Source organism: Myotis daubentonii, chromosome 3 (genome assembly GCF_963259705.1).
Source record: "Myotis daubentonii chromosome 3, mMyoDau2.1, whole genome shotgun sequence".
In the NCBI taxonomy this organism is placed as follows: Eukaryota; Metazoa; Chordata; class Mammalia; order Chiroptera; family Vespertilionidae; genus Myotis; species Myotis daubentonii.
Window position 1 is genome coordinate 44,701,194 of NC_081842.1, and position 26,958 is coordinate 44,728,151.

Below are 26,958 nucleotides of genomic sequence, written 5' to 3' on the forward strand. Positions count from 1 at the left end.
TCATATCTTTGCCAACATTTGGTGCTCAAATTATTATTTTTGTTTGTTTGTTTGATTTTGGATGGAGATCACTTGGCTTGGTTTTGAATATATATTTGTGGTTCCTTAAATCTTTAGTAAAGGGGACTGCTTAAATATATTATATATGTACTTCGGAATAGCATGCAGCTAGGTATTGTAGGAGAATATTTCTTAGTATGGAAAGATGTTCAAGTATATTATTTAAAAAGTAATTTACAAAATTATGTATGATATAAATATGACCACATTTTAAAATTTAAATAACAATATAAAAAAGCCATCTGGAAATATGTGCAGTAAAGTGTTAACTGTGATTTCTAGTTGAATTTTTAGAATAGTTTTAAACTTGGCTGTGTTTTTTTTCTGGTTTTCTATAAAAAACATATGCCAATTGTGTAACATGAAAAAGAAAGTTATTTAAAAACACAACATTTCCAAAAAAAACCAATTTGAGCATAAAACAAGAATAGAGTCCCATGGAGATGGGAAAGGTGGTGATAATAGCATCTTAATTGCTCATTTATCCTCAAACAAACAAACAAACAAAAACCACTCTCAGGGCAGGATACCTGGCAGGGATTCCAGGGCCTCTTTCAGATTTTAAGAGAATGAAAATGAAAGGGCTAGTAAGAGGCTGGGCTGAATTCAAACCCAGGATTTTGGAACTATGAGCCTTCTCTGATCCCTGTCCCGGACTGAGGGTAAACTCAAACCTCCTTTGGATCCCAGTAGTATTGATCAGTTTTGTCTATTCTCTCTCTCCCTTTATGGAAATGGCTTGTGCAAGTAATCCATACCTCCATGTTACTAATTTAGTCCCAGTCCTCACCCTACTGTACACATCAGAAGCGTCTGTCATAGTTGGTGTCTCCATTCTTCTGGAAATAGCCTCCTGGTTATTCCTATTTCATTAGCCATTCTTTTTCAGTCTCCTCTGATGGTTCTTCATCTCTCTTATTCTTAATCTTGGAGTGCCTCAGGGCTCAGTCCTGGAAACTTTTTTTTTTCAGTCTATTCTTATTCCCTAATGATCTCATCCAGTCTTAGCTTTAAATACTCTTTACACATTGATGACTCTTAATTTCTATTTCCGGCCTGGATGTCTCCCCTAGACTTGTATATCCAAATCACCATTCCCATTTGGATTTACAAGAGGCACCTAAAGTCAATATGTTCCAAACAGGATGCCTGTTCTTCCCCCACTCCCACCTCCAATTTTTTCTCCTCAGTCTTATTCTTCTCAGTAAATGGAAATGTCAACACTTGTGCTCAGGCCAAAAACCTTGGAGCCACAACTGACTTCCTTGTCTCTACACATCCAAAACCTATTGGCTCTACCATAACAATATATCCAAATTATGACCTCCTTATGCCCTGGATAAAGCCACTGTCTCACTTCACCTGGATTACTATAATAGCCTACTACTTGGTCTTGCTCCCCTACAATCTATTTTCAATTCAGAAGCTTAGGCCAGGATGGCCCAGCAATCATCTAGTTAATCCAGTCAACCTCAGAGCTGGGGCCAGAATCCCTGTCTAGTTCTCTTTCCAGTGTAGCCACGGTGAACACTCCAAGAAAGTAATTTTGGAGGCTAACAGCCGTATTTTCAATTTCAACAAAGTGTTACCATTTAAGAAAGTCTGCCAAAAAGATAATGGGAATGAAAAAGTGCTCTGTAAACTGTAAAGTGCTATCCAAAGGTTAGCTCTCTGAGGTTCACTGCCAAGGTCAACAAACCCAGGCGGGTGTAGAGCCAGCTCTTAAATTGGAGGAGCTAACAGAAGGCTGGCCATGCAAGGGGTCCCTCCTGAATGGGACACGAGCGTTATTTGCCGAGATCAAAAGGACTCTGGGGCTTATCTGTGTGGTACTCTCATCCCCACCCTCTATTTTAAGTACAACCTATATGCTGAATAAAATTAATGCTCTCATGTTAGAACTGATGATTTTTCTCTCTACTCCCACTCCCCTTTTGCTTGTGTTTGAGAGGCCACACACTGAACTCCAGCCACCTGTACCACTGGGCAACAAACTGTCTGTCCAAGGTTTCCAACCAACTGGAAACATGAGTGTTTTTCTCCCACGTTCGTTTACATTTGTCCCAGCTGCATTCGAATTTAGATTCTACACATACTCTGGCTTTCAAAAGCACATTCTTTTGCCCTCACACTACCTCTTTGTCATTGAATAACTGAATAAGCATTGTTTCCTTGGCTTGGCTGGTGAAAAGGGACCTCGATGAAGAGTAAACTTCACATTTTCTGGGCTTCCTTATCCTAGCGCCCAGCATGAAAAGGGCGGCCCAGTGTTTGGTGACCTCCCGAGTTAGGTTAATGACCTGGGTCTGGGCCCGGGCTGGATAATGAGCCCGTGAATAATGGGACGCTGATTGTCAAAGCCTTATCATGGTGGAGCTGAGGCAGAGCTGCTTTGTCCTGGGCTCCTCTGCCTTCTCCCCAAGCATCTTAATCTGTCCGAGCTAATGGGTTTATGTGGCAGACATTCATTCCTCACAAGCTCCCATTCAAGCGGCTGTGCACCCATTCGGTCTCAGATGTTTTTACACTTAAGGGCTTGTAAAATGCCCTTAAGAGAGAAAGTAGATAAACTTACAGAAAGCCTTCTGTTATAGGCTTGAAAAAGGGCTCTACTTATTCCTCTACTGTAACAGGAGTCCTGAAAAGCCCAAGGTAAGCTGCGGAAAAAGGCTGAAATGGGAACACCAACAGGCATAATACTGCACACAGCCCTGCAAACTTTATTTTGTCCCAGATTTTTCCCAAGTGAACCCATGAGAAAAAGACAAATTCGGATGATTTTTGCACTGCTGCAGGGTCAGAAAAAACAAAGCAGGCAAGAGTTCCCTAAGTTTTTGCTGTTGTTGTTCTCGAGGGACCAACTATTAGTAAAATTGTTACTTTTAAGATCAAAACTTATTTCAGGAAAATTAGGAAATAAATGATCTTCTCGAGTTTTTACTGGTTTTCAAAAGTATCTGTGTAAGAGGCTGAGCTAGAGTCATTCTGGAACTCTTAAGTCCTGGCTAGTTAGTAATCTTTTTACACAACTCAGAGCCCAGACACGAGCTATGTTTTAAAAAATATTAAGTGTTGCCCGACTGGCATGGCTCAGTGGTTAACCAAATCATGGTTCGATTCCCAGTAAGGGCACAAGCCTGGGTTGTGGGCTCAATCCCCAGTGTGGGGCATGCAGGAGGCAGGCAAACAATGATTTTCTCTCATTATTGATGTTTCTATCTCTCTCTCCCTCTACCTTCCTCTATGAAATCAATAAAAATATCTTAAAACAAATACTAAAGTGTTGGTGATTAGGTGGGCCCAAGGGGATGGGGTGGCCTCAGCTCACCACTGGCTGGGAAAAGGACCTCTTCCTCCTCTCTTTTGGATCCACATTTCAGCCAGAGTTTAAGAGGTGAGGCCAAAGAGCAGCTGCATTCTCTATTTCTAGGTAACAGTTCCCTACACTACTCTCACCTCCACAATCCTGGGTAACGCTCAACAGTTGAGAGACAATGAGAGAGGGAGGGAGAGAGGGGGAGAGAGAAAGAGACATAGCCAGGTGGCTTCTGCTTGCTTTAAAATCAGACACAGAGGGCAAGAAAGAGGCGGGTTTCAGACACTTGGTAAACTGAAAGCAAACTTCTTTATTGTACACAGTACAGAATATAACGCAGCTTGGCAGGATGCATACGGCCCTGCGCAGGGGGAAGTATTTCAAATCAACTGGCAGGTTAAAGCCTTTCTGCACTGTAGACTTTCCACACTCTGGAAAAGAAGCAAACCAAAACAAACAAACAAACAAAAATAAAACCCTCCGGGAGGTGCATGAGTCCGATGGGAATGCAACGGTGATGCCTCCATCCTACGCCCCTGACAGCACAGGCCACGCGGTCACAGCAGGGAGGGGGACCTCAGGCTACACGATTATTTTCATTCTTGCTAAGATAGCATAAACCCATTAAAAAAACCAAACCAACCCAGAAAACCCAAACCAGGATAAGCAAAGGAAGGAAAAAACAAATCCTATACAGCATTTACAACAAATAAATCTCTAGCCAGCTGGGGATAAAATATGCATCTATGTATATAGACTATGTGTAGGTTAGAAAGCTATAAATATGGTTTGAAAAAGAGTCCCTTGATTAGAGTACAATGCTAATGAAGGCCCAAGCTATAGGTTCAACACCTTTGTGGGCTTAAGTCGCTTCCAACAGAGGAAAACCTTGTGTTTCCATAGCTATAAAACACACCCCTTCCCCCGTGACCCTCTTCACCAATGTGCTGCCGGTCACAGGGGGGACAGGAAAACAATTCATGGCAGGCGTCACCCTCGCGGAGCCCACGCTGTCCTTCGCGCGTGGAGCAGCACAGTTATTCTCAGCGCTAAGTGTCACGGGAGCAGAGTCAACAGAGCAGGCCGGCAGCAGCGAGGTGCTACCGCCTCTTTTCTAATGAACGTTTCCTCTACATTGAGCTCAGCTTCCACATAGCTTTAGCTGGGTTGTTTAAAACTTCAGTATAATACAGCAACCAGATAAGCTTTTTATTTTTTTTTTTTTAAGGTGGCAGGAAACTAAAATGCTAGCACTGTTTACCTGTCAGTGTCACATGTAAGTCTCAAACCCTATGGAATCATATGCAGGGTTTAAAGTCCAAGAATGAAAGAAAAAGGAAAAACAAAACGAACTGATGAAACGGAAGTTGTCATCAGTCATACCCAGGGACGCGTCCCCTGGGTTCCCACCAGGTGACCAGGTTCCAAATGGACATGACATGTATTATGTACATTTGCTTTCCAGAGAGGGTGTGTTAGAGACCGTGGGGAACTATACACATAGAATCTAAGCGGCGTGTTCAGGCTGCCCTGCACACCTCGAAAATGTACAACTCAGGTGCAAGTGTTCCGTCAGGCTGTCTGGTGCAGAAAGCACAAAGTGGGCAGTGAAGTGGGCTTGTACACGGCTGAGGGGAAGCCCCCACAAAGCCCCTTTCAAGCTGCAGCGTCTTCATAAGTCGGCACTGCCCCATCTAAGGGATGCAGCGCAGTTACCAAAAGGTTTGGTGTTTTTTGTTTTTTGTTTTTTTTGCTTTAAATACCAAAACTACAAAAATCAGTTTATAAACTGTTTTTCCAAAACAACCACCAAAACAAAACAATCCCCCAAATCAAAGCAAAACAAAATACTGTCAAAGTGTTAATCACCCTTCTCCTAAAATTAAAGCCATCCGCACAGAGCCATGTGACTGGGAAAAGAAAAGGGGGCTTGTTCTACTTGGTGACCACATGGCCAGAAGGTTCCCAGGAGTAGCAATGCTAATTATTTGAGAACCATGGAGTGGGTAACAGCTGTTCTGACTTTCCCCCTTTTTTCTAAACCAAGGGGAAACATTATAGATTGAGCTAGATGAGCTCTCTGAATTTTATGATATATTTTTAACCCTTCGTGGTTTGAGCCTCCCCAACTTAGCCTACCTACTATCCTTTGGGTTTGTGGTTTCATTTTCAATAAATTGTGCAAATCAGAGCCCTTCTATGTAAAGGCATTTAGTAGTTCGTGATCAATGCAGATTGTCACACTCTCCCCCAGTTTGTGGGTACTAACCTGAACAAGGTATTGCTTTGCATATATTGTCCATGGGAAGGAGGCTCCATTGCAATCTCTTCCCAGAAACCCTGTCAGGATCAGAGCTGAGGCACCAGCCTTTTGGAGGTTTCTCTGCCCCTCCCTGTTCCCACTCCCCAGCCAAGGTGTCTGTCTTTAAGGGTGCCAATCCAGAGACAGCTTGGGTTCTCCAGATAATACTCAAAGGGCAAGTTTTAGGAACAGCCAAAAACACAAACAAAACCACTGCCCTCATTTGCCTGAATGGGAACTGCTAGCTCTAGGGTTTGGCCACTCAACCATTCAGAAACTTAGTAAGCAAAGCCTTCAGCATAGGGGAGGCTGCTGCAGCGATCCATGTCCAGGAGGTAAGCAGGGTTGTCTTCAAAGTGGGTCAGCGGCAGGGTGTCCTCCTCGTTGAGGTGGCACTCGGACTCTGCTTTCAGGAACGGGCGCTGGTTGTCAGGGAAGGCCATGGAGAAAAGGGCATCCGGGTCACAGACAAACTTGTAGACGTATCGCTCCCCGGCCACCTGAGAGAGAAAACACACCTAATAAGGCCCAGCTGGAACAGGGCATGGTGGGGACCAAGGGAAGAATAATGATATATTTTTAAGTCACCAAGCTCGCAGGAAGCCAGGGACCAAAGGAGGCTCATTAGTAACTGATTATCCAAATCATGCAGATTTATTTTGATAAATCTTGGGGACCTGCTACCTGCCAAGTGTTGTGTTGACACCACAGCTCAGCAGTTGAGATATCTGAATTTCATATTCACACTAGATGGGCTCACTGTCTTACAGTCACAACTTAGAAAGAATGAGTATCTGAGGTTGGCGCTTGGTGTTACGAGGAAGTACAATGGCTTCGGCATTGAAAGGTACAAAGCCGAAGCCAGGTCATGATTTCAGTCACTTCCAAAGTTCAATCTCCACAATAAGCTTTGTTATTTTGAAGGGCTAGGAATTTGATCAGACAGCCTATGTGGAAATTTTAAGTTTGTTCCAAAGCCAAAAAGAATTGCTTCTTGGCTTACCTGCAGTTTTAAATTGCTCATTCCATGGTTCTGTTACACTGAGGAACTGATAACTACTTTATATGGATTTACGCATCATAACACTATTTAGCACCAAAAAGCCTTGATTATCCAAAGGCCTCATGATGTAGCTGATGAGCAACCTAGGTCACTGGGAACCATTCTCTGCTGGTTGTTTAGCATCCCATACCTCCAAAAATCAAACCCGAAAATCAGCTTCGCTGGTAATACAGACATACACTTAACCATTCGTATTTAGTTTTTCTAAGCCACAGTTTTACATTAAATCTCTGGTTCCCCACCTTAAGAGTTGGTTACTTCTCTAACATTTTTGAGAGCATTAAACCAACATATTTGAAGGTCTAGAATGCTTTAACAACTAAAGACTTCAACGAAACTCTTGTGAGATGCAAGTCAATTCCCACACATGCTCCTTTATGGACACAATAACTGGCCTAAGTGTCTGGACATTTTCGTAATTAGAGGCAGTTTAAGTAAAGCAGAGGAGCCTAATTTTCCCATGATTTGTTCCACACACAACCTCTGGTTTTCATGTACACCCAAGAGCAATAAAGGTACTCTTTATATCTCATTTGACTCTTGTCTTAAGTTTGCTTTTCCAAGACTTTCTCCTACCACAGAACCACTTATGAGGCTGACATTTTCTCCAGTAAGAACTTGAGAAGACCACTTATTTTCTAATTTTCTCCAGCCAGCCATTATAAACAGCCTTATTGCAGAAGCCCTTGACATTCTCTTTGAATGTGGTCAGAGCGGTTTGTGTCTCTCATAACTTCTCACCTTCTGCATGATGCCCTTCTCATAGTAATAGCGTAGAGAGCGGCTGAGCTTGTCGTAGTTCATGGCTGGCCGGTTCTTCTGGATACCCCAACGCCGAGCAACCTGAAGAGACAGGGACGCAATGGAAACTCATTCCCTGGGCCTAGTGGTCTTCTGCTGACCCAGGAGAGCCGGGTCTGTACTCTGACTGATCTGGTCAATGCTCCATTTCCCTGACCTGAAACGAAAAGCACCTCAAGACTAAACATTCCACAAAGGTGATGATTGGGTCACAGCGGCTAAGAGGTGAGACCTAGAGGTGGAAGAATGCTAGCACTGTAGATTACAGAGGGCTTGGATAATGTCCCAGAGGAAGCAGGCCCTCTACTGTTTCTCCACATATGAATTATTGACCAATACCCGTAGACCATTAACATGTTGCCATTAAGTGCTATAGTTTCTGTAGCAGTCAATAAGGAATGATTAGAATGGTCATTCCTGAAACATTAGAAACACACTAGTGAGTTGCTAATGGGCCAGCAGAGCAAAAGTTCAATTCTAATAAGATTGGAGAGGGGCTGGGAGATGTTTACTTATTGCAGCTCATGGAATAAGGGGGAACCAGATCATTTCAGCCCGCTGCCATCCAATCCCCTGCTCCCAGAGGACTTGCAGAATGGACATTAAAACATGTAGCACCATTATCCACTTAATGAAAAATTAACAGGTTTCCCCCAACAGTTCTGAAGTGCATTATCCCACCCAGTCCACCTAAGGTGCAGTGATGGGGAGAAGTAATTGGAGCTCTGGGCAAAAAAAGTCTTATAGCCAAAAAACTTCCTAGTAGAGTTTACCCAATTCTCAGGACAGCCAAGCAAGTTCTGTTCTCAAGAGCCCAAATCCTGCCTATAAAGATGACTATCAAGGCAGGAAAAGAACAACCCTAGAAATGTGAGTCTTCTCAGAGGTCTTTAAATATATGCAAACCAGGGGTCAGGTTTTGAACATTTTAAGTCAGTTTTGGCAACTTTTTAAAAAAAGCAAAATAACTATATTAAAACACCAAATGTTAAATATGGAATGGGAAGTAGGGAGATTGCAAGTGGAAAAGTAGATCATAAAACAGCATTCTGCTGAAAGTATTTGGGCAGGATGAAAACAACATCTGAATTCAGGATTCTAAAATGACCTTTAATAAATACCAGAAATGATCTGATAAGTAAGGAGGAATGCATCTGTCCTAATTACATTAGAATAATTTAATAGCCATGATTCCACTCTGCCTTGCAAGAAACTGTGAAAGTTAAATTTCCATTCGTTTACTTCCTGCCCCTATGCACACACGATGTCCTGGCTCTCCTCCTTTTTCCATAATGCATCCATTCAGCTCTATCTCTGAAACAGCCAAAAGGGCAAAATTAACCAAAAATTACATCTGGAAATAGTAGTGTAAAGGGAAACCTGCTACCCTAATATATGTTCTTCCACCCTGGCTCAATAGAAATGAGACTATGAAACTGTACTTAAACTACTGTCAGCCACAAGTGACGCAGGGACCCTTAAAAGAAGCCCAGCCTCATCACTTTAGTATATTTAGTGGTGGAAAACATTCTTGAATATTCCTCCGCTTCTGCCACAACCTCTCTTTGCAGTCACTTGCTTATGCAATAGCTTACTGGAGAGAGGTTTTGTATATGCACAGACTTCAAAGCATCTGTGGTAGCCATAGTTACTGACTCATCCTCCTGGGCCAGGGCCCTATGATTCAGTAGCCTTCACCAGGGCTGCTCCTTCTGCAGTAATGCATAATGTGGCACAACTGCAGAGCAGCTGGGAATTAGGGCTGCCTCATTTCTGGGGTGAGGGGAGCAGGGAATGGTTTGTTACCAGCTCTTTTTGCCTTTCATCTTTCCCAACCATTCCTTTGATAGCAGGCATCTTGAGGATGGAGGCTGAAGGAGTTAAAAAAAAAAAATCCACATATCTTTTCCTCCCTTTTCAAGAGAGAGCAGCCATAGCACGGGGAGCGGTTCTTTCTGCAGCCCATCCTTTTACACCTCCCATGGCATCAGTTATCTGCCACATGTTCAACAAACAACCCTACCCCCAAAATATTCATTAATGCAGATTCACAGTTAAAATGGCTCCAGATTAAAGCCGAGTCAGTCATAATTGAGAGGGTGCTAAGCTGGACGACTATCAAAAGACATTTGATTAGGGGGCCTGCCAAAACGCAGTTCTAAAACCACAATTTCCATGCACAGTGTAATGGATATGATGGATAATTACCCAGAGTGCACTACTCAGCCACACAGCTGCCTACAATTACGTCCCAAACAGCTTCCTCCTCCACTTCACCCTCCCCGCTCCCCCCATGACGACTTCTTACAGCTTTTCCGAGGAGTTGGTATCTTCCTGACATTAACAAGAGAAGGGCCCGCAAGGAGTACAGTGGGAAAAACACACCACAAATGCTGCCTGTCCCGAGGTAAAGTGCAGAGATGGAACAGAGCCGTCCTGGGTGAAGAGCCTGGAACATTCAGGGTTCATGGAATGCCTGGGATGGCAAGGTGGGGTGGGAAGGAGCACTTCCTGGAGAAACGAAGCTGCCCAATCAGCCGAGGGGGGCTCCAGGCCACCACGGGCCTCATGTGACTTGGCCGCTTGGCATTTATGAGCATTCTGGATTAATATTAGTTTCTTTATTGAGAAAGCAGAGGCCCTTTGCCATCTGTTCATCATTTTCTTTACCACTGGTAGGAGAGCAGAAGATTCAATAACAGCTTTACAAAGGGTCATAACCAGGTTCACCTGCAGCTGTACAGCCTGTGCTTAGGCCCGAGGCAGTGGCAATAAAGTAATAAAAGCTCCTGTTTGTGCAACAGGATAAATCAATAAGGGCTGCCGCAGGGCAGATTTACTGTCACAAAGCCTCGGAGAGTCTAGGCGACAGGCTTTCCTCAAGCCTCACATAAACCAGGCCGCGTTATGAGGAACAGAGAGCGGGCCGATGGCTCCCCAGTATGGCTGGAGGCCGAAAACATGGCTCCATTTCCACATGACTTAGCCATAAAGAAACGCTTAGAAACACAACAGTACTGGACTCTGGCTTTGAAGGTAGACTGAGTACTGACAGAAACCATTTATAACATGGAATGTTGACACATTTCCATTTTCGTGAGTGATACAAGGTAAGGAACACCATACGTGCATCTCCTTTTATAACTGCCTCCAATCCACACATTCTCCTCTTAACTTCTGGACCATTGTCTTCTTCCAAATCAAGTGCCAGGTTGTTACCTTCTGCTGTTAGCCCTCATACCAACTTAACCCCTTAGTGTGCTAACCTGAGCCCTGGAATTAATGGAACAACATTTAAAACTGCAGTTCTTGCTTAAATGTTTTCTAAGAACATTGTTCTCATTTCAATTACACATACCCAAAGATACTTATGCTCTGCTGACTTAATATATAACACACCTAAGTACATGATACTCTACGAAGCACATGCAAGATTTTCAGGGCTGTTACTTCTTCTCATTTATAATCTCTCTAGAATCTAAGTCAAATAGAAATTAAAAATCAATCCCTTTGGAATATGCCAAACTGAGAGTCTAATTTAATTTACTTTGTTATGTGATATTCAGGTAAGGGGTTCTGTAATATGTCTTCCCCACTGAAGAAATGGTACTGGTTCTGTCCGTAGGCCTTTTTGTCAATAGTTCTGAGCAATAGACAGTAATAATGTTAACAATGTTTCTTTTTCTATTAACAAAATAACTAAGGTTTTGTCATCTTTCAACTATTGTGATGTCACATAATATAGTTTTATCTCTGATAATTTCATTTCTTTAGGTTAGAGCTATTTGAAATATGTATTGGGGTAGCTGCATCCTGTAATATACTACCAAAGCATCACACAAATATTCTGTAGCTCCACATATAGGCTATGACACATAAGGGCCGACACCAAAACAAGTTTATCACTGAAACAACACTTGTAAACAACTTTTCAAGGCGAAAAACAGGCCCCATTTAGATCTTTATGGCCAACTCCCCAGACTTTGTAGAAGTGATACTAATGCGTTTTAATGTATTTTACAGTGGAGAATCTGCCTGTCTGTGAATTGTAAACTGACCTCTGGATAATAGGAAGGGCACCGCCAAGCCCACTGACCAGGCCGGATCTGAATGAGAAGAGCATATTTAACACTGTAAAAGCCTCAATGCAGAACTAAACAAGAGCAAACATCAGCACCATCTACACATAAAAAATCATTCGAGTCCAGCATCCAATGCTCACCTCCTCAGGTTCTATCAGCTTGAACTCCATGCCTCGGCCTGTCCAGGCAATGAAGTGGGCATTGGCTGGGTCATCCAGAAGGGTAACCAGGAACTGCCACAGCTGAAGGGAGCCTCGCCTCTGGTAAGGGGGCCCCTCACGATACATGGTGGGCTCTTGTTTGACTTTGCCTGTTTGGGACAAAGGTACACATGCAGTACTTTAATCTTTAGTATTTCAGGTGGTTTGGGCAAAAAAGAGTTAATGCTAATCTGCTATTAATAAGACTGAGGGAGGTGCTCTGACATCCCTGCGCCTCCGGCTTAGCAACAAACCGGAGAGGGCTGCTCACCTTCCAGTCTCTCAGGAACAACACAAGTGTCATCGAAGTACAACCGGGGATCTTTTTCATATGAAAAGCCTGAAGGAGAAGTTAAAAAGAAAGACCACGTTGCTTAACAAATTCTCTTTGTGTTCTATTAAAATTCTGGATCTAAGAACTAAAATGGGATTCTATCCTTTTGGGCCCTAAGCCCCATTAACGGAAATACTGATGCCAGACTGACTTTTCGGGGACTTCAAAAGGACTCGGGCCTTCGCGTTCTGATGTATTCACCAGAGCTTCAGAGCGGCCCTGCTTGGAGAGCTAAGACTGCAGGGAAGCACCGAGTCACCAGAAGTTCCTTCACACCTTGCTTCTGATGTCTGCATGGATCAGTGTTGCTGTGACTAAGGCTTTATATCTGAAAAGACATCTCATCTATTTCAGTCGGCCTAGCCACATGGATTTGATTGATCTGTGCATAGTCTCGCCATTTTCAACCTTTCTCTGTTGAGGCTGCCCACATACCTCATTCAATTACGAAAGAGTTTGGAGGAGAGAGAGGATCGCCCATTGAGTAAAGGCTTGGGCCTGTGGAGGATTTCGCGGAGTAATAACTTAAAAAGCATGTTGCAGTAATAACCAGGCACATGGAAGGAATCTGAAGAGACGTTCTAGCAATAAAACTTATTTTACAGATAACAAAACAGAGATCAAGAAGGGGGAACTGACTGGTCCAATAACACATGTATGTGGAAATGAAAGGAAGCCAGGGCAGAAAGTTAAAGGGGTCAAGAAGAAGGAAAGAATGTCCTGTATTCAATCCACAAAAACCCTTAATATGCATTCCATGCTGACCACCATGTCACCAGGCATCCTGACAAGATCAGCGGTTCAAATCAAAGCCACTTAATAGACAGGCTTGATGGGGACCACATCTCTCCCCATGGTCTGGCCTGCTTCCGGGTGTGAGCACTCCAGTATACTCTCCTCCACCAGCACACTTCTCAGGAGAAAGCACCAGGGGCTCCCGTCTGGTAAACGATGCTCCCTGTGCTCAGTTCTCTGGTCCACAAACCTGGCTGTGTAGTACAGGTGTATGCATGCCAGGTCTGCAGTGGGGACAGGCAGGGGGAGGCACTCTATAGTGAAGGGCTATCTTAGATTTTGAGAGGGATTTGCTATAACTTGAAAAATCCACAGGTAAAGGTGCCAAGAAACAATCTGTTCTTTCTTCATGATCAGTCCAGACCAAGTTCTTGGCAGGACCAGCACCATTTTTAAGAGGCCTGGAAGTGGGAAAACACTGCCCAATTTAAAGGAAACTGAGATTTTTTTGAGGTTTGAATGATTTTTTGTTTCCTCAGCTCTAAGCACTATTTCTCTGTTTGCTTAATTACCTCAAAGGATGTATAATTTTATTGTCATTTATTTATTATTTAATTCAGTAAATATTTTTGCCAGGCACTGCGCTGGAAGGAGGTAGACATGAGAAGACTATGGATTTGGTGCTTGTGCTCATGGAGCTCGCATCCCAATTGATGGACACAGACAATTAAGTAGGAAAAAAATAAATAAATGAGACATGGTGTGGTATGGAACATTTAAAGAGTGTAGGCCCTAGAGCCAGACTGACGGACCTAGATTAGCTGTGTGACCTTGAACAAGTTAATTAATTTTTCTGTGCTCCAGTTTCCTCATATGAAGACTAGGGAAGATAATAATTCCTACCTTATAAGGTTGTGAGAATTTAACGAGTTAATATATATTCTGCTCCATGGATCTATTTATCTTTATACTGCCGTGCCAAGAATAGCTCCTGGTAGATAAGTGTGCAATAAATGATAATTGAAAAAAGTTAAGATAGTTAATTGTACATTGTGATAAGTACTATTAAGAAATTAATTGAATAATGGGAGAACTTTATCTTCTATTCTCTCTCATAGATTCTAAATTCCTTGAGGATAAGGACCATGTTCTGAATTTCTTCATATCTTCATAGCACCTGATACATAATAAGTGCTCAATTAAGTATTTGAATAAATGAGAGAATACACAGTCTCCATTAAAAAAGACTTAGGAATACAATGCTAACTTTTAAATCAGGAATTCAGTGACTCCTATAATACATTTATTTTCCAATTTGATTAGAAAACTGACTTTTATGACAAACTGTAATACTTTATACTACCAACAAGAGTTACATCATGCTTTTTGCCTTGTTTGCCAGAAAACTATATATTCCTGATTTTCCATATGGATTTTGGTAACTCCAGTGGTGTTTGAATGGACTTATGATAGTCATTATAAATATACTACTTCAAAGTTCACACACCTGTTACACTTGCTGTGTTATTTTTAGAGCTTTTCTTCCTCTAACGTAAAGATAATGCAGTTATAATATACCGGGAGAAAATGTAAAACTAGATTACCTTCTAGGTTTGGTTTTCAAACTAATCAGATGAAGGCCTGCCCATGAGTATCGTTTTGATGTATTTTGTGGTTTCTAGTTATCACCACATGTGATTCTCTAAAACATCTGGAAGATGCTGTTGGTTTAAGTGAAATGTAAGTCAGTTGAATTTGCGCCAGCAATTACATCAGTTGTGGCTACAACTATCTAATCACTCAAATAAAGGTGGCAGGAAGGAAGGACCTGTTTGAGGAGCAAAGTAGAAATGAGAGATTCAAAATAGTATGCAAAGATTCCAGGTGAACGCTAAGGCAAGATGGCTATCTTAGTAATCACAGATGCCAATCAGAAACACTTGTTCCACTAACTGTTTCACAGGCATCTGTGGTCAAGCCTGTATACGGAGGGAAAAACCATGTCAGAATAATTTAGAGCAATTAAAAATGCAGGTCTCTTTGCAACAAACTTCTTCACTGTGTGGGGGCAGGGAAAGGAATGGGAAAGAGTGGGCAACGAACACAAACTCACCAGGTATTTTGTGTGTAGTAAGCAGCCCAATGCCTTACTAAAAATATTTCCTTTAAGAGCATGCTCCTTTCTAAATGTTGTAATTATGCAAAATGTTTTCCTCCCTCTTCCCCCCAACTCCCTCTTATTTTGCCTGCTGCAGACATCAATTGATTCTGTAGAAACATTCGGGAACCTGGAAGAGAGCCCCACACAGCTGTGCTGATCACAGTCAGAGGTCCAATAGAAGCCCTTCCTTCCCAGGGCTGGACACGCACTCTGATGATCTCAGTGCCCTGTGCAACAACACCTGGTCTCCCCTCCAACCAAGCCAGTGGGAAATAATTTTTCATTGAAACCACTCTTGTGAACCACTCACTTACAAAAACCAGCCAATGTTTCATAGTGCTGTTTTACTAATTCTTTCAACCTTCCTCTAAAACTCTAGAGCAGTGGTTCTCAACCTTAGCTGCACATTAGAATCACCTGGGAATCTTTTTAAAATCCTGATTTCTGGGCCTCATCCTCCGGAAATTCTGTTTCTTTGTTACTAATGTTGTGGCCTCACCCTATAACAAAGAAACAGAATTTCCGGAGGATGAGGCCCAGAAATCAGGATTTTAAAAAGATTCCCAGGTGATTCTAATATGCAGCCAAGGTTGAGAACCACTGCTCTAGAGAACAGTGGTTGTCAGTTTTGGATGCACATTAGAATCACCTGGGGAGTTTTAGTGGCTACTAACCCCTGGGTTCCACCCCAGAATTTCTGCTTAATGGTCTGGGTGAAGCCTGGATATCAAATGTTTTAAAAGCTCCTCAGGTGATTCTAATGTGGAGCCAAAGCTCAGACTCCCTGCTCTATACACTGGGGCCTTGACTTACAAGTGTCCCACTAACGAGTTTTTTGAGATACCAGCTGTCTCTCGGGGGATTTTTTGCATTGAGTTGATAGAGTAATTTGGGTTAACGAGCTCCTTAACGAGCTCGGTCTCGGAACGAATTAAACTCGAATTAAACTCGTAAGTCAAGGCCCCACTGTAGTAGTTCTCAGACTTGAATGTGCATCCGATCACCTGGCTTGTTAAAACATGGATTGCTGGGAGTTTCTTATTCACCAGGTCTGGGTGGGTACTGAGAATTTGAATTTCTAACAAGTTCCAGGTGAAGGTTATGCCCTGGGTTTGACGAATCACTGCTCTAGATATTTATGGAGTGATTAATTTAACAGAAAATAAAACATACTTCTGGGGAAGCTGTTCTAAGGAAAAAGCTCTCCCCTGTTTCAATATTCAGAAGAGAAGTCCTGAACCTACCATCTCAAGTCATGACATAATTCCTAAGTTCCAGTTTAGGCCGAATGTGTTATATTCAGCTGTGTAATCTCCTTGTATGGAAATGTGGAAAACTGATTGGTCCACCTTTTCTTCACATTCTCCCCTGAACTCCTAAAGTTAGGGTCATTGCTATTGAAAATGCTGGCAGCCCTCAGTGCTCAGGAGCCTCAGACTGTGTGTGCAAAATAACAGAAGAATATGATCAACTAGCTCTCATATTCATGAGCTAAGGATGGTTTAAAGTTTAAACTATGATCTCAAATCTTAGCCTGGAAACTGAGCAATTTTAAGCTTCCTTGAATACTTTTCTTTTTTGAAGTTACTTACCTTCATGGCTGTTGGAGAAATAGCCCCCTCTCATGTAGGTTGACTGGCAGTTAGGCACTTCTGAAAGAGAAACACAGACAGGCACACTCTCGTCAATCATTTCTGTGGTGAGTCATCACAACAATCAAACTGCAGCTCTGCAGTGAAGCCCTAACCTTCTCCTGCTCCAAGGTCATGTCATTTTGGTTTTGTCCTGGGAAAGAGGTACCACCCTAATAACCAACATGGAAAACACCATATAACCCACCATCTGAAAGGAGGACTCTTGACTCCTAAATCGAGAACTGAGAGAAAAAAAATGTCTCATTCTCACAACTTGCTCATTTAGAAATTAGTTTAGCACCAAACTTGATGAGAGAGTAGAAGAAATTGGTAGAAGAAATTGGCTTTTAAAAGGCCAAGGTTGGCCTTCTGCCTATAACAACTCTGCGGCTTTGGGATTTTGGACGGGGAGGAGGGTCACTAAGATCTTCCCAATGTACTCTTTATAGCTGAGGGTCACATCCAGTTCTGCTGTAAGAGGTGAAGGTATTTTTAGGCCAAAGAGATTAGGGGATCTGAAGCTATGAAGCTAGGACAAGAACTGGCAGGAGTGGATTTGGCAAGTACATTTGCACCATGCTGGACCTGTCAGAATGGAACCCCTGCACAGCCATCTCTTCTTCTGGCATCATGTTTTCAAGACAGTGAGTTGAGTTGTGTCTATGCAGGGCAAGCCTGCCTACATACCAGGACACCACTCAGACCAAAGAATTACAGATATGGTAACATCTGCTGAGTGTCTTGCTATAAGGGAGTGGGATGGGGTAAAAAACTGGTCAGGACAGAATAAAATGTCAATCCCAAAGTAAAAATGTTTCTGGTCATGCCTACTCCTGAGAATAATACATCAAAGCCTTCAGGAGGAATGCCAATGGGAACTTTACAAGTTATTGATACCTGTACTTGGTGATTTTTCTATCATAAAGCAACAGATGTCTCCCGTCTGCTTACCTCCTCAACCTTTTTCATAACCAATTTCTGCCTGAATTTAGCAACCTATGTATTATCTCAAAAAAGGCCATTGAGTAAATTCTATAACCTATTTCATTTGCAAAATCCATTCAAGTATATACTGCCCTGCCCTTCCCTAGGGTCTTCAAGAAAAGCATGCCTGGGGAAGGCTGAAAACCTACCCACCAACCCTCAAATTCCTTTAGCACCAACTGCAAAAAAGAGTGAAAAACTTAAGTCATTTCTGAAAGGAGGAAAAACGAAGCAGAAGAAACAGTTTCTAAATGTGCAAGCTACAACCCAACCCTCCTTTTCCCTGACGATCTCATTTAATAAACCTGACCTCTAAGATATGTAGTCAGTGAATGAGTGTGTGTGGAGGGGAGGGGGGACAGCAGGGCCCCCAAGAACAGCTTAAACTCTTGATATGCTTAAAGGTTCTAGACAAGAGTAACCTATCTATCTATATAAAAGCCAAGTGACCGGAACGATGGAATGACTGGAACGACCAGTCACTATGATGTGCACCTGCCGTGGTCAACCGGCCGGATGGGGGCCTGATCAACCCCCGCAACCTCCTGCAGACCCTCCCCCTGGCCGGCACTGCTCCTGATTGGCCACACCATCCTGATTGGGGGCAGAGCCAGCCGGCCAACCTCCCTAGGCCCCTCCCCCCTGCCACCCCGCCCTGATCGGTCCCCGTTGGGGCAGGTTGGCCAGACCCCACCTGTGCATGAATTCATGCATTGAGCCTCTAGTAACCAAATAATAGGAGACCTAATGTATCTCTCTCTGTGTATACCAGCAGCCACTGAACGACACAGAAACTTTTCCAGATGAAAACACTGCAATAGAGCAGTGAATCCCATGAAGCAACCAAAAAGACACCTTTCCCATGGCACACCCAGCACCCCACAGAGCAATGACACACTAGGTGCTTTCTTGGAACACCATTCATTTCAAGAATAGAAAGAATCCCTTCCCACATGTGGGCTCTCTTCCATATTCTTATATTGAAAGTTTATGAGTCTTGTATTAAGAAAGAAAGCCACAGAACTAGGGACAGGACTAAGATGCAGAAATAATATGCCCTGTGTCCAGTGACCCTAAGATAATAGGTCTTAAAAAGAGTATCATCAAGATTGGACCCCGGGCCTGGCCAGCGTGGCTCAGTGGTTGAGCATCGACCTAGTATCCAGGCGATCACGGTTAGATTCTCCGTCAGGGCACATGCCCCAGTTGCAGGCTCAATCCCTAGTGTGGAGCGTGCAGGAGGCAGCCGATCAATGATTTTCTCTCTCCCTCTCCCTTCCTCTCTGAAAAAAAAAAAAAAAAAAAAAAGATTGGACCCCAGCAATCTTCAGGGTTGGTCTCAGAGGTGTATTCTGCACCACTTTTAATTTAGTTGTAATTCTGGTTTGGTCCTGGAGGAGGTGAGTGTAGCTTCCACCTACTTGCCACCATCTTGAAATCTCCCTGCACCACTTTTGACTGCCCCCTGCACTTCCTACCATTTGCATGGCTTTTGTGTTCTGTTTTTTATTCAGTTATGCATAAACACGCCTGCTTTACTAGCTCCTAATTTTATGAAACTATTCCCCAAAGCCCTACAGGAGGAAGACATTCAATAATACCCAGAAAGATGGATGAGAGAATGAAGAAAGAAGTGGCATGACTTCATACTAACCTGAATCAACGCAGTAATCCCGGGGCTCCTGCTTGATTCCCATTGGTGACTGGAACCCATGTGCTGGGGGGCCCGGCATGCCTGGGACCCCATGTTCATAGAGTGGGTCATGGTATTCTTGTTTGAATCCCTGAGGGGGTGGGGGAGCTGCAGGGACAATAGGTTCTGACATTTGCCGGTGGTAACTGGGGCGATTATCTCCAGGAACTCCTGACTGAGGAGGGAAGGGGTGGCAGGGTTCAGACAGTTGTCTCTGAAATCTGCAAGAAGAAAGTAGTTATATTGTTTAATTAAGAACATCACGAATACCTTCTATAATTTAGCATTGAGGATCAGATGTTCAGGTTAAGGAAATTATTTGCAAAGCAATGCCTCTCCAACCAACTTGACAAAATGATCCTAAACTTTATTTAAAAGATTAAATAATTTTGAAAAGAGAATGATCTATTCCACACTGAAAATATTATAAAGCCATAATAATTAAAACAGGAATAGAAGAAATGAAAGATAGGCATGTCAAAGAAATCGAATGGAAAGTCAGAAATTGTCAAATATATTCCAAAATTTGTTAAGATAGGCATTTCAAATTAGTGAGGGGAAAGGTTGAACTTCTGCTTTATACCATATGCTTAAATAAATTTAATATAGAATAAAGATTTAATGTAAAAACATAATAGTAAAGTAAATATATATGAAAACATAAAATCTTGGAGAAAAACACCTTTTTATACATTGTACCAACAGCAGAAATCACCAAAATAAATATGAACACACCTCATTGTATAAGTTTCTATAAGTCAAAAAACATCAGCAACAAAACCAACAAAGAAACAACAAACTGGGAGGAAAATCTGTGACAGTCAGAAAATACCAGAATCAAACCCCAAAATTAAACTAATTGGAGGAAAATTCTCTAACAAATATAGCAATGTTAATGTTGTTGACATAAAGGGCTTTTAAAAATCAATAAAAGATGAACATCCCAACTGAAAAAAATGGGCAAATGACATAAATCAGGAAAAATCACTAAAGAAGGAATACTAGGACTCATAAATAAACAAAAAGTTTAACTAACCAGTCATTAGTAATCATTAAGGAGAGAGACAGTTTTTCCCGATTACTTAGAGGATGAGCAGGCAGTTAATAAATCTGTGTCTGACACATAAAACACACTGAAATCATAGATATAGTTAGATTTTAGCTACAAAGATGGTCATGAGTACAAATGTCTAATACAGGAACTGGCTAAGGACATTTAGTTGAAAGGAATCATAAAAAAATGATGCAGTATACAAATATATAAGGACCTGCAAAGGTATTTTTGATATTTTAAGGCAGGCTGTGAAAGAGTACAAAGAGCATCACATTTTCGCAAACATAAGGAAAAGTGTGTATGGTGTTATATAAAATCCTGGATTTGTACCTAAATGTTCATATTGCTTATTTTGGGTGGTAATGATTTTAGGTGATTTTCTTTTTTTGCTCACCTATAGTTGAATAAATATGCATTATTTTATAATAAGACAGAACAATAAAAGCCTTTGTTATTGTTATTTAATGAGTATCATTAACATCCTTTAGCTGTCAGAGCAACCAGAGGAGTGCCAACTGCCCCTGCCCTGTTGCGAAGGCGGAGTAGTAAAAGAGAAAGCCTGGGGTCCTGAAGTGAAGCCGCTTACTAGGGAAGTGATGGGGGGCACATTTTCTTGGTTTCAGTTTCCTCATCTGTAACCTGGGGATGTATTTTCCGACCAAATGCTACTGGAATGATGAAATAAAGTCATGTCTACAAAAGCATGGTTTCCGGCACAGCTGTAATCACTGCCGAACTGGGGTAGACATGAGGAGGGTGGGTGCAGAAGTTAGAGATGGGAACCCTCAATGTGAGGCCTCAATCCATGAAATATGCATAAGGCACTAATCTATGTGTATAAAGAAAAGCATTTGTGAATATGTGCTCTCAGGTAAAACATACGAGCCAAGGTTCAGGGGGAAAAAAGTAAAGATTTTAGAACTAATTTCAATACATTTTAAAAAATCAACAATATAATCCTGTAATATTAAGGTCTTGCTCTCTCCTGGTAGCTTGAATCCTATTAATAGCTTTAATCAAATCATTTGAATTTGATTTGAATCAGTCTGTGGCAACAGGTGGCCAACAGATTTCTAGGATATCAAGCTTTAAAATCTTAAACTGAAAAGATTGGGTGCAGATAAAGTACTTTTTAGACCAGGGTACAGCATGGCTCTCACTCTGAGTCTTTACTACCCTATCAAAAGCAGCACGCTATGCCCTGGCTGGCATAACTGTGGTCAGAGCATTGGCCTGCACACCGGAGGGTCGGTTCGATTCCCAGTCAAGCGGGGAGCATGCAGGAGGCAACCAATCCATGCGAGAGACATCGATGTTTCTCTCTCTCTGACTCTCCCCTTCTGCCCTCCCTTCCATTCTCTATAGAAATCAATGGGGAAAATATCCTCACTCCTTGGGTGAGGATTTTAAAAAAAGCAGCAGCCTAAGATGATTTTATAACATAAAGGTCACCAACAATTTTACATATACTTATCCTTTTATCCCAGAACTAAAAGCATCAGAATCTGCCTGGCCAATGTACTGAATAAGTTTTAAAACTATATAAGGCTCAGTGGGTTGAGAGCCTTTCACTAAGGGACTGAATGCATTACAGTGGAACTTCATCAGGAATGAGATTTTCTAGGATGCTGTTATTTAAGGAAGCCCTTGCGGAGTCTTTGAAGAAGTGTAAATTTGAAACTCGGGGTTCGACTTGACGTTTAGAATATAGCTACCAAAAAAAAAAAAAAAAGGAAAATAGAATTTAGGCACCAGCAGCACACTGAACACCTGAGTTTTTGAAGAAAAATTTGAAGACGGGAACCCAAAAGAAAGATGAGGATATTCTCAAGGCCTTATTTTTATAAAGTACCCAAACCTTATGCTAGCAGGAAGAAACAGCAATAAGGGCGCTGTTCTCTATCTTTCCCCTCTGCCACCATCTCAGCACCTTCAAAGGTGACCTGCACAAATCACTTCCTTTGATGGCTCCGGGATGGCAGGAACCACTCAGTTCTGTAATCAGAGCCTCTGCAGCTGGCAGGCCCAACCACTCCACTTCCGCTCATCTTCTCACCTTTCAGAATGAAACTAGAGCTGTCCTGGAACAGCCCCTTCAGGAAAAGGTACTTCCAGATGGGCATCAGGCAGCATAACTGGAAGGATTTGTGAAACTTGGGGGCCTGGGATCTGCAGATAGATTCTGTCATTGGGATGGTTCTGTCTTGGTTTGTTTTGAGGGAGTGGAAGTGGCAAAGGGGACCTTAAGGGTAGGTCACAAAACCAACATATTTGGAAGAAAGTCTCTCAGAGCTTGCTGCTGATAACGGCTTTTATTTGCTGAGATTAGTAAAGTAATTCAGTTCTTCTCCCCTAAATACATTCTGTGAACTTTACTCACTGACCTTCATTTGAACCCCCTTTCCCTGTTCCCAATCCTTTGAAGTACCTAAGAATGTGTTGTATACATAATACAGCTGTGACAAAGATGCCTCTTGTTTACTGAGGCAGGCAAGCATTTTCAGTGGAAGAGAGGCCTGGTTCCTAACAAACCTCTCCCTGCTCACTCCCAACCCCTCTGACCCGCACTCCCACACTCATATCCCAACAGGGCTCAGGTGGTAGTGAGGTCACAGTTGGTGAGCAAAAGGAGACTTCCGACTACCGAGGGATTCTAAATTCAATAGGTTACAGATTAAGGCTTTTTCAGTGCCAGTTTATTTAAAGAACCAGTTATTTATTTATCTGTCAGATTTATATAGCGCCTTTCCTCCCAAGAGCTCACCCACGCTACCAACATTTGGTTTACGTTATGAAAACCGTTAGATGCTTTTTCTGCATTTCCTTTTCAGTTTCTGCTGCCAACACACAGAGTAAACACAATGCTTAGAGGAAAAAAAGGAGAAAAGTGTGGATTCAATGAAGGCCACACAGTGGCCATGGGTGCCAGGTGAAGCAGTGATGTTCAGAGGCCATTGAGAGATGATATGTAAGATCAGCCAAGACACCAACACCAAGTGCTTAATATTTCCGTTAAGGCTAAGAGCAGATAGAAAAAAGAGAAGCAGCATAGCTGGGTAAGAGGCTCTGGCTGTGAAGTCAGCACATCCTAGGTTGAAATCCAATCTTTACCCTTATTAGTTATGTGACCTTGGGTGAGTTATATAACTGCTCTGAGCCTCAGTTTCCCCTTCAGTAAAATAAGGACAACCATGGGATCTGTCCCAAAAGTCTGTTGTAAAGATTATGTAAGATAATGCATGAAACAGGGCCCAGCACTCTGCTAGGTGCTTGATATACATTACGTTTAAACATCACTATCAAATGTTCCAGCCCTCCCCCAGCCCGCAACAAGCCAAATTCAGAAGTTATGCAAATGTAAGGAAAGATCTTAAGGAATTGGGAGAGAGTACTATCACTCACACAAAATAGAAGAGTCCCCTAGTTGCCTACCCAATATCTAGTTTGCTTTCTCAGAAAGAGAATGCTGATTTATATTCTGGGTGGCAATGTGCGACCCAACTTCACACTAATGTTTATTTTTCCTGCCATATACCAAGCCAGACACTGTTGCAAAACAAAACCCAAACACGGTCCCTAAAAGCAAAACCAGAGAATTCTGAAACAGCTCTCAGGGCTCTGCGAGGCCTGACAGCTCTGCTTAGACTCAAGGTGGCCCATTTAAACGGCGATAAAACATTGAGTGATAAAATTTTAAAGGCTTAGATGCTTATCTGATTTCTCAAGATCAAATATGGAAGAAGGTGATGTAAACATGAGATGTCCCCAATATAAAATAGTGAAAGTATTAGTTTTATATGTACATCATTAATAAGTCTGATGACAAACAGAAAAGATTAGGGATAAAGAGGACTTTTACATTTTCAAAACTTGCAATTTCTAAAATTGTGCTATCTACATCATTTTAGGAAGATTCCCTAAGTATAGTTTCCTTTATGAAATATAAGAGTGATTTTTAAGTAGTGAAATTGTCATAAAAGTTATAATTTAATAAGTACCTTCTCTGTGCCAATATGATTTTTCATTTAATCCACCCAATGATATGTGTGGTATCTACTATTCTCCATTTTCAGATGAAGAAACCAACACTTAGAGCAGTTAACTGCTTGCCTAAGGTCATACAGATTCAAAACCAGGTCTGTCTGTCCAACTCCAGAGCTACTGGCCTACACTGTTTCTACAATTGTTTCTATAATTGTTTTTAAATACTATCTTATGACATTTAAATAAAAATATAGTCCAGGCAACTTGAAAACTCTCATAGATTTGGAAATTAAGAAATATATTTTTTAAAGAACTTCAAGACTAAAAGAAATAATAGCAAACAGTTAGAACTGAATTTTTAAAATACTACACATCAGAACTTGTGGGGACAGCTTAAGCAGGATTTGGGCAGGGAGATAAAATAATTGATTGCCCCAACCAGGATATTTTGGGGAATTAAAGAGGATGCTATTAGCAATTACATCCAGACAAGACATGAACCATACACGACCTGGGAAAAACTAAATGTATGGTCACTGAGCCTTAGGAGGAGTTTTATTTGGTTATATGGTTATATTATAAAGAAAAAAAGCTACACATTAATGAGGTAATCATCCAACCAAAGAAGTTAGAAAAAGAAAAACTGAATAAACTGAAATAAAAATGAGATATTTTAGTGAAAGCAGAAGTCAGTGATATAGAAAACACCCAATAGAGAGGATGAGTAAAGCCAAAGTTGATTTGTTATAAAGACGAATGAAATTGTCTGCTAAGACTATGAAAGAAAAAAAAACTAGATAAATATCAAACATGAAAAAGCGATACCTATAGATGCTATAGAGGTTTTATTTAAAAAAACATTATAAACAACTTTATGGCAATTAATTTAAAAATTCACAAAAAATGAAAAAATAATTTATTAAATTCACTCAGCTAAACAGAAACGCCAGAGCAAACTATAAAAAGGTGAAGATGCTGAATCAGTAACTAAACATCTTCCACAAAGATAATATCAGATACACATGATTTTACTGACAAATTCTTCCAAGATTTCATGGAAGAAAGAACGCCAATTTCACACAAACTATTCCAGAATATATAAAAAGGAGGCTACCCACTACTCATTTGATGAGTATAACCTCAATGCTAAAACCAACAAGGACAATGTAAGAAAAAGTGCACATTTATCTCAATCATAGTGATGCAAAAGTCCTAAGTAGATATTGGAAAATCAAGTCCAGCAACGTACAAAAGATGATACATAACAGATAAGTTAGGTTTATCACAAGAATACAAGGTTGGTTCCATATAAATCAATGTAACTCTCTACAGTGGGAAATTAAAATTTCCTTTGATCATCTCAACAGAGGGAGAAGTATTTGATAAGAGTCAATATCCATTCCATTAAAAACACAGTAAACTAGGGATAGTAGGAAATTTCCTTTAGCCTGATTAAAAGGTAACAAAAACCCTATAGTAAACATGGTGAATTGCTGAAAACAAGCTCTCTTAAGATTCAGAACTAAAAACACCCACACTGTAACCATTAGAAGTAGATTACTGAGTCTGTTAAAGAAGGTTCCATTAAGCATCTATGAAACGCAGTTGCGGATCCCAGAGTGAGTTTGTGCTGCCATTTGTAACATGGTACTAACAGGAGTGCATGGCGAGAAGATGCATCAGACACACTCACTGCGTTCCAGTCCAGGCTAACAAATGTGACTCAGTCAAGTTCTTCTTTCTCTAAAGGCTACAAAGTATGACGGACAAAAACGAACAGCAATTTACTGGGGATGGGCTTTAAAAGAGAAAGTAGAAACAGGAGAAAAACATGAATATGTTAACTCTCTTACTATCTACCATCTTTAGAGAATGAGTCGTATCCAGTAAATCACAATTCCAGGACACTCAAGCTCATCCTTTCGAGCTCTGAAGCTTTGGTCATAACCGCTGAGGGAGAGAACTTAGCAGGTAGGCCATTCATCCTTCAGAAGATGCCACACGTGACTGATCCTTTCTAGGTGACCCTGGGGCACTGTATTCTGACTATCAGTATCAGCAGAATAGCCTATTACAATTCTATGCCCTCGGGTCGCATCCAAGCAGAGGATTTTTCCAACAGCAGCAATATTTTTTTAAACTTTGTCTTTTCTTGAGTTTTTGTGTCTTGATGTCAAATGAGAGAATAGTGTGTTCTAAAATTCTTAGGTGATCAATTTTTTAGTTGAGCCTAAGTTGAATTGTGGAGTCTCAACTCTAGATGTAATGGGAAATGGTACAGGGAAAGGCAAAACCATATCTGGCCAGTACTATGGGCATAACGTAAGGATATTTTCTAAGTTCCAGCACCTTGCCATGTAAATGTGGTAAACAGCACGATGAGAAGCCATGTGAGACTGCAATGGATGAATGAAAAGCACTCTCCTCTCCTCTTCAAGAGCAGCTGTGGTCTTTAAGGATAAATGGAACAGGTCTGAACGTGCCAAATTACAAGGGTTTTTCCTCCTCGAGGGGAGGAAATAGTGAATATAAATCACCCTCCCAAGCAAGTATTT

At 41.6% G+C, this 26,958-nt stretch overlaps 1 protein-coding gene across 2 annotated transcripts in view; it reads right to left on the reverse strand.

Annotated features, from left to right (window-relative positions):
* Positions 1-3,666: 3,666 nt before the first annotated feature.
* ETV5 (ETS variant transcription factor 5) overlaps positions 3,667-26,958 on the reverse strand; it is a 57,195-nt gene continuing 33,903 nt past the window's right edge. For both annotated transcript variants that reach the window (XM_059687283.1, XM_059687284.1), the window contains 6 exons: positions 19,327-19,586; positions 16,647-16,706; positions 12,096-12,164; positions 11,765-11,934; positions 7,483-7,584; positions 3,667-6,178 (listed from right to left, as the gene is read on the reverse strand). In XM_059687283.1, the coding sequence (XP_059543266.1) occupies positions 5,957-6,178; positions 7,483-7,584; positions 11,765-11,934; positions 12,096-12,164; positions 16,647-16,706; positions 19,327-19,586 (883 nt within the window). In that variant the 3' untranslated portion in view covers positions 3,667-5,956. The remainder of the gene's footprint in view (positions 6,179-7,482; positions 7,585-11,764; positions 11,935-12,095; positions 12,165-16,646; positions 16,707-19,326; positions 19,587-26,958) is intronic.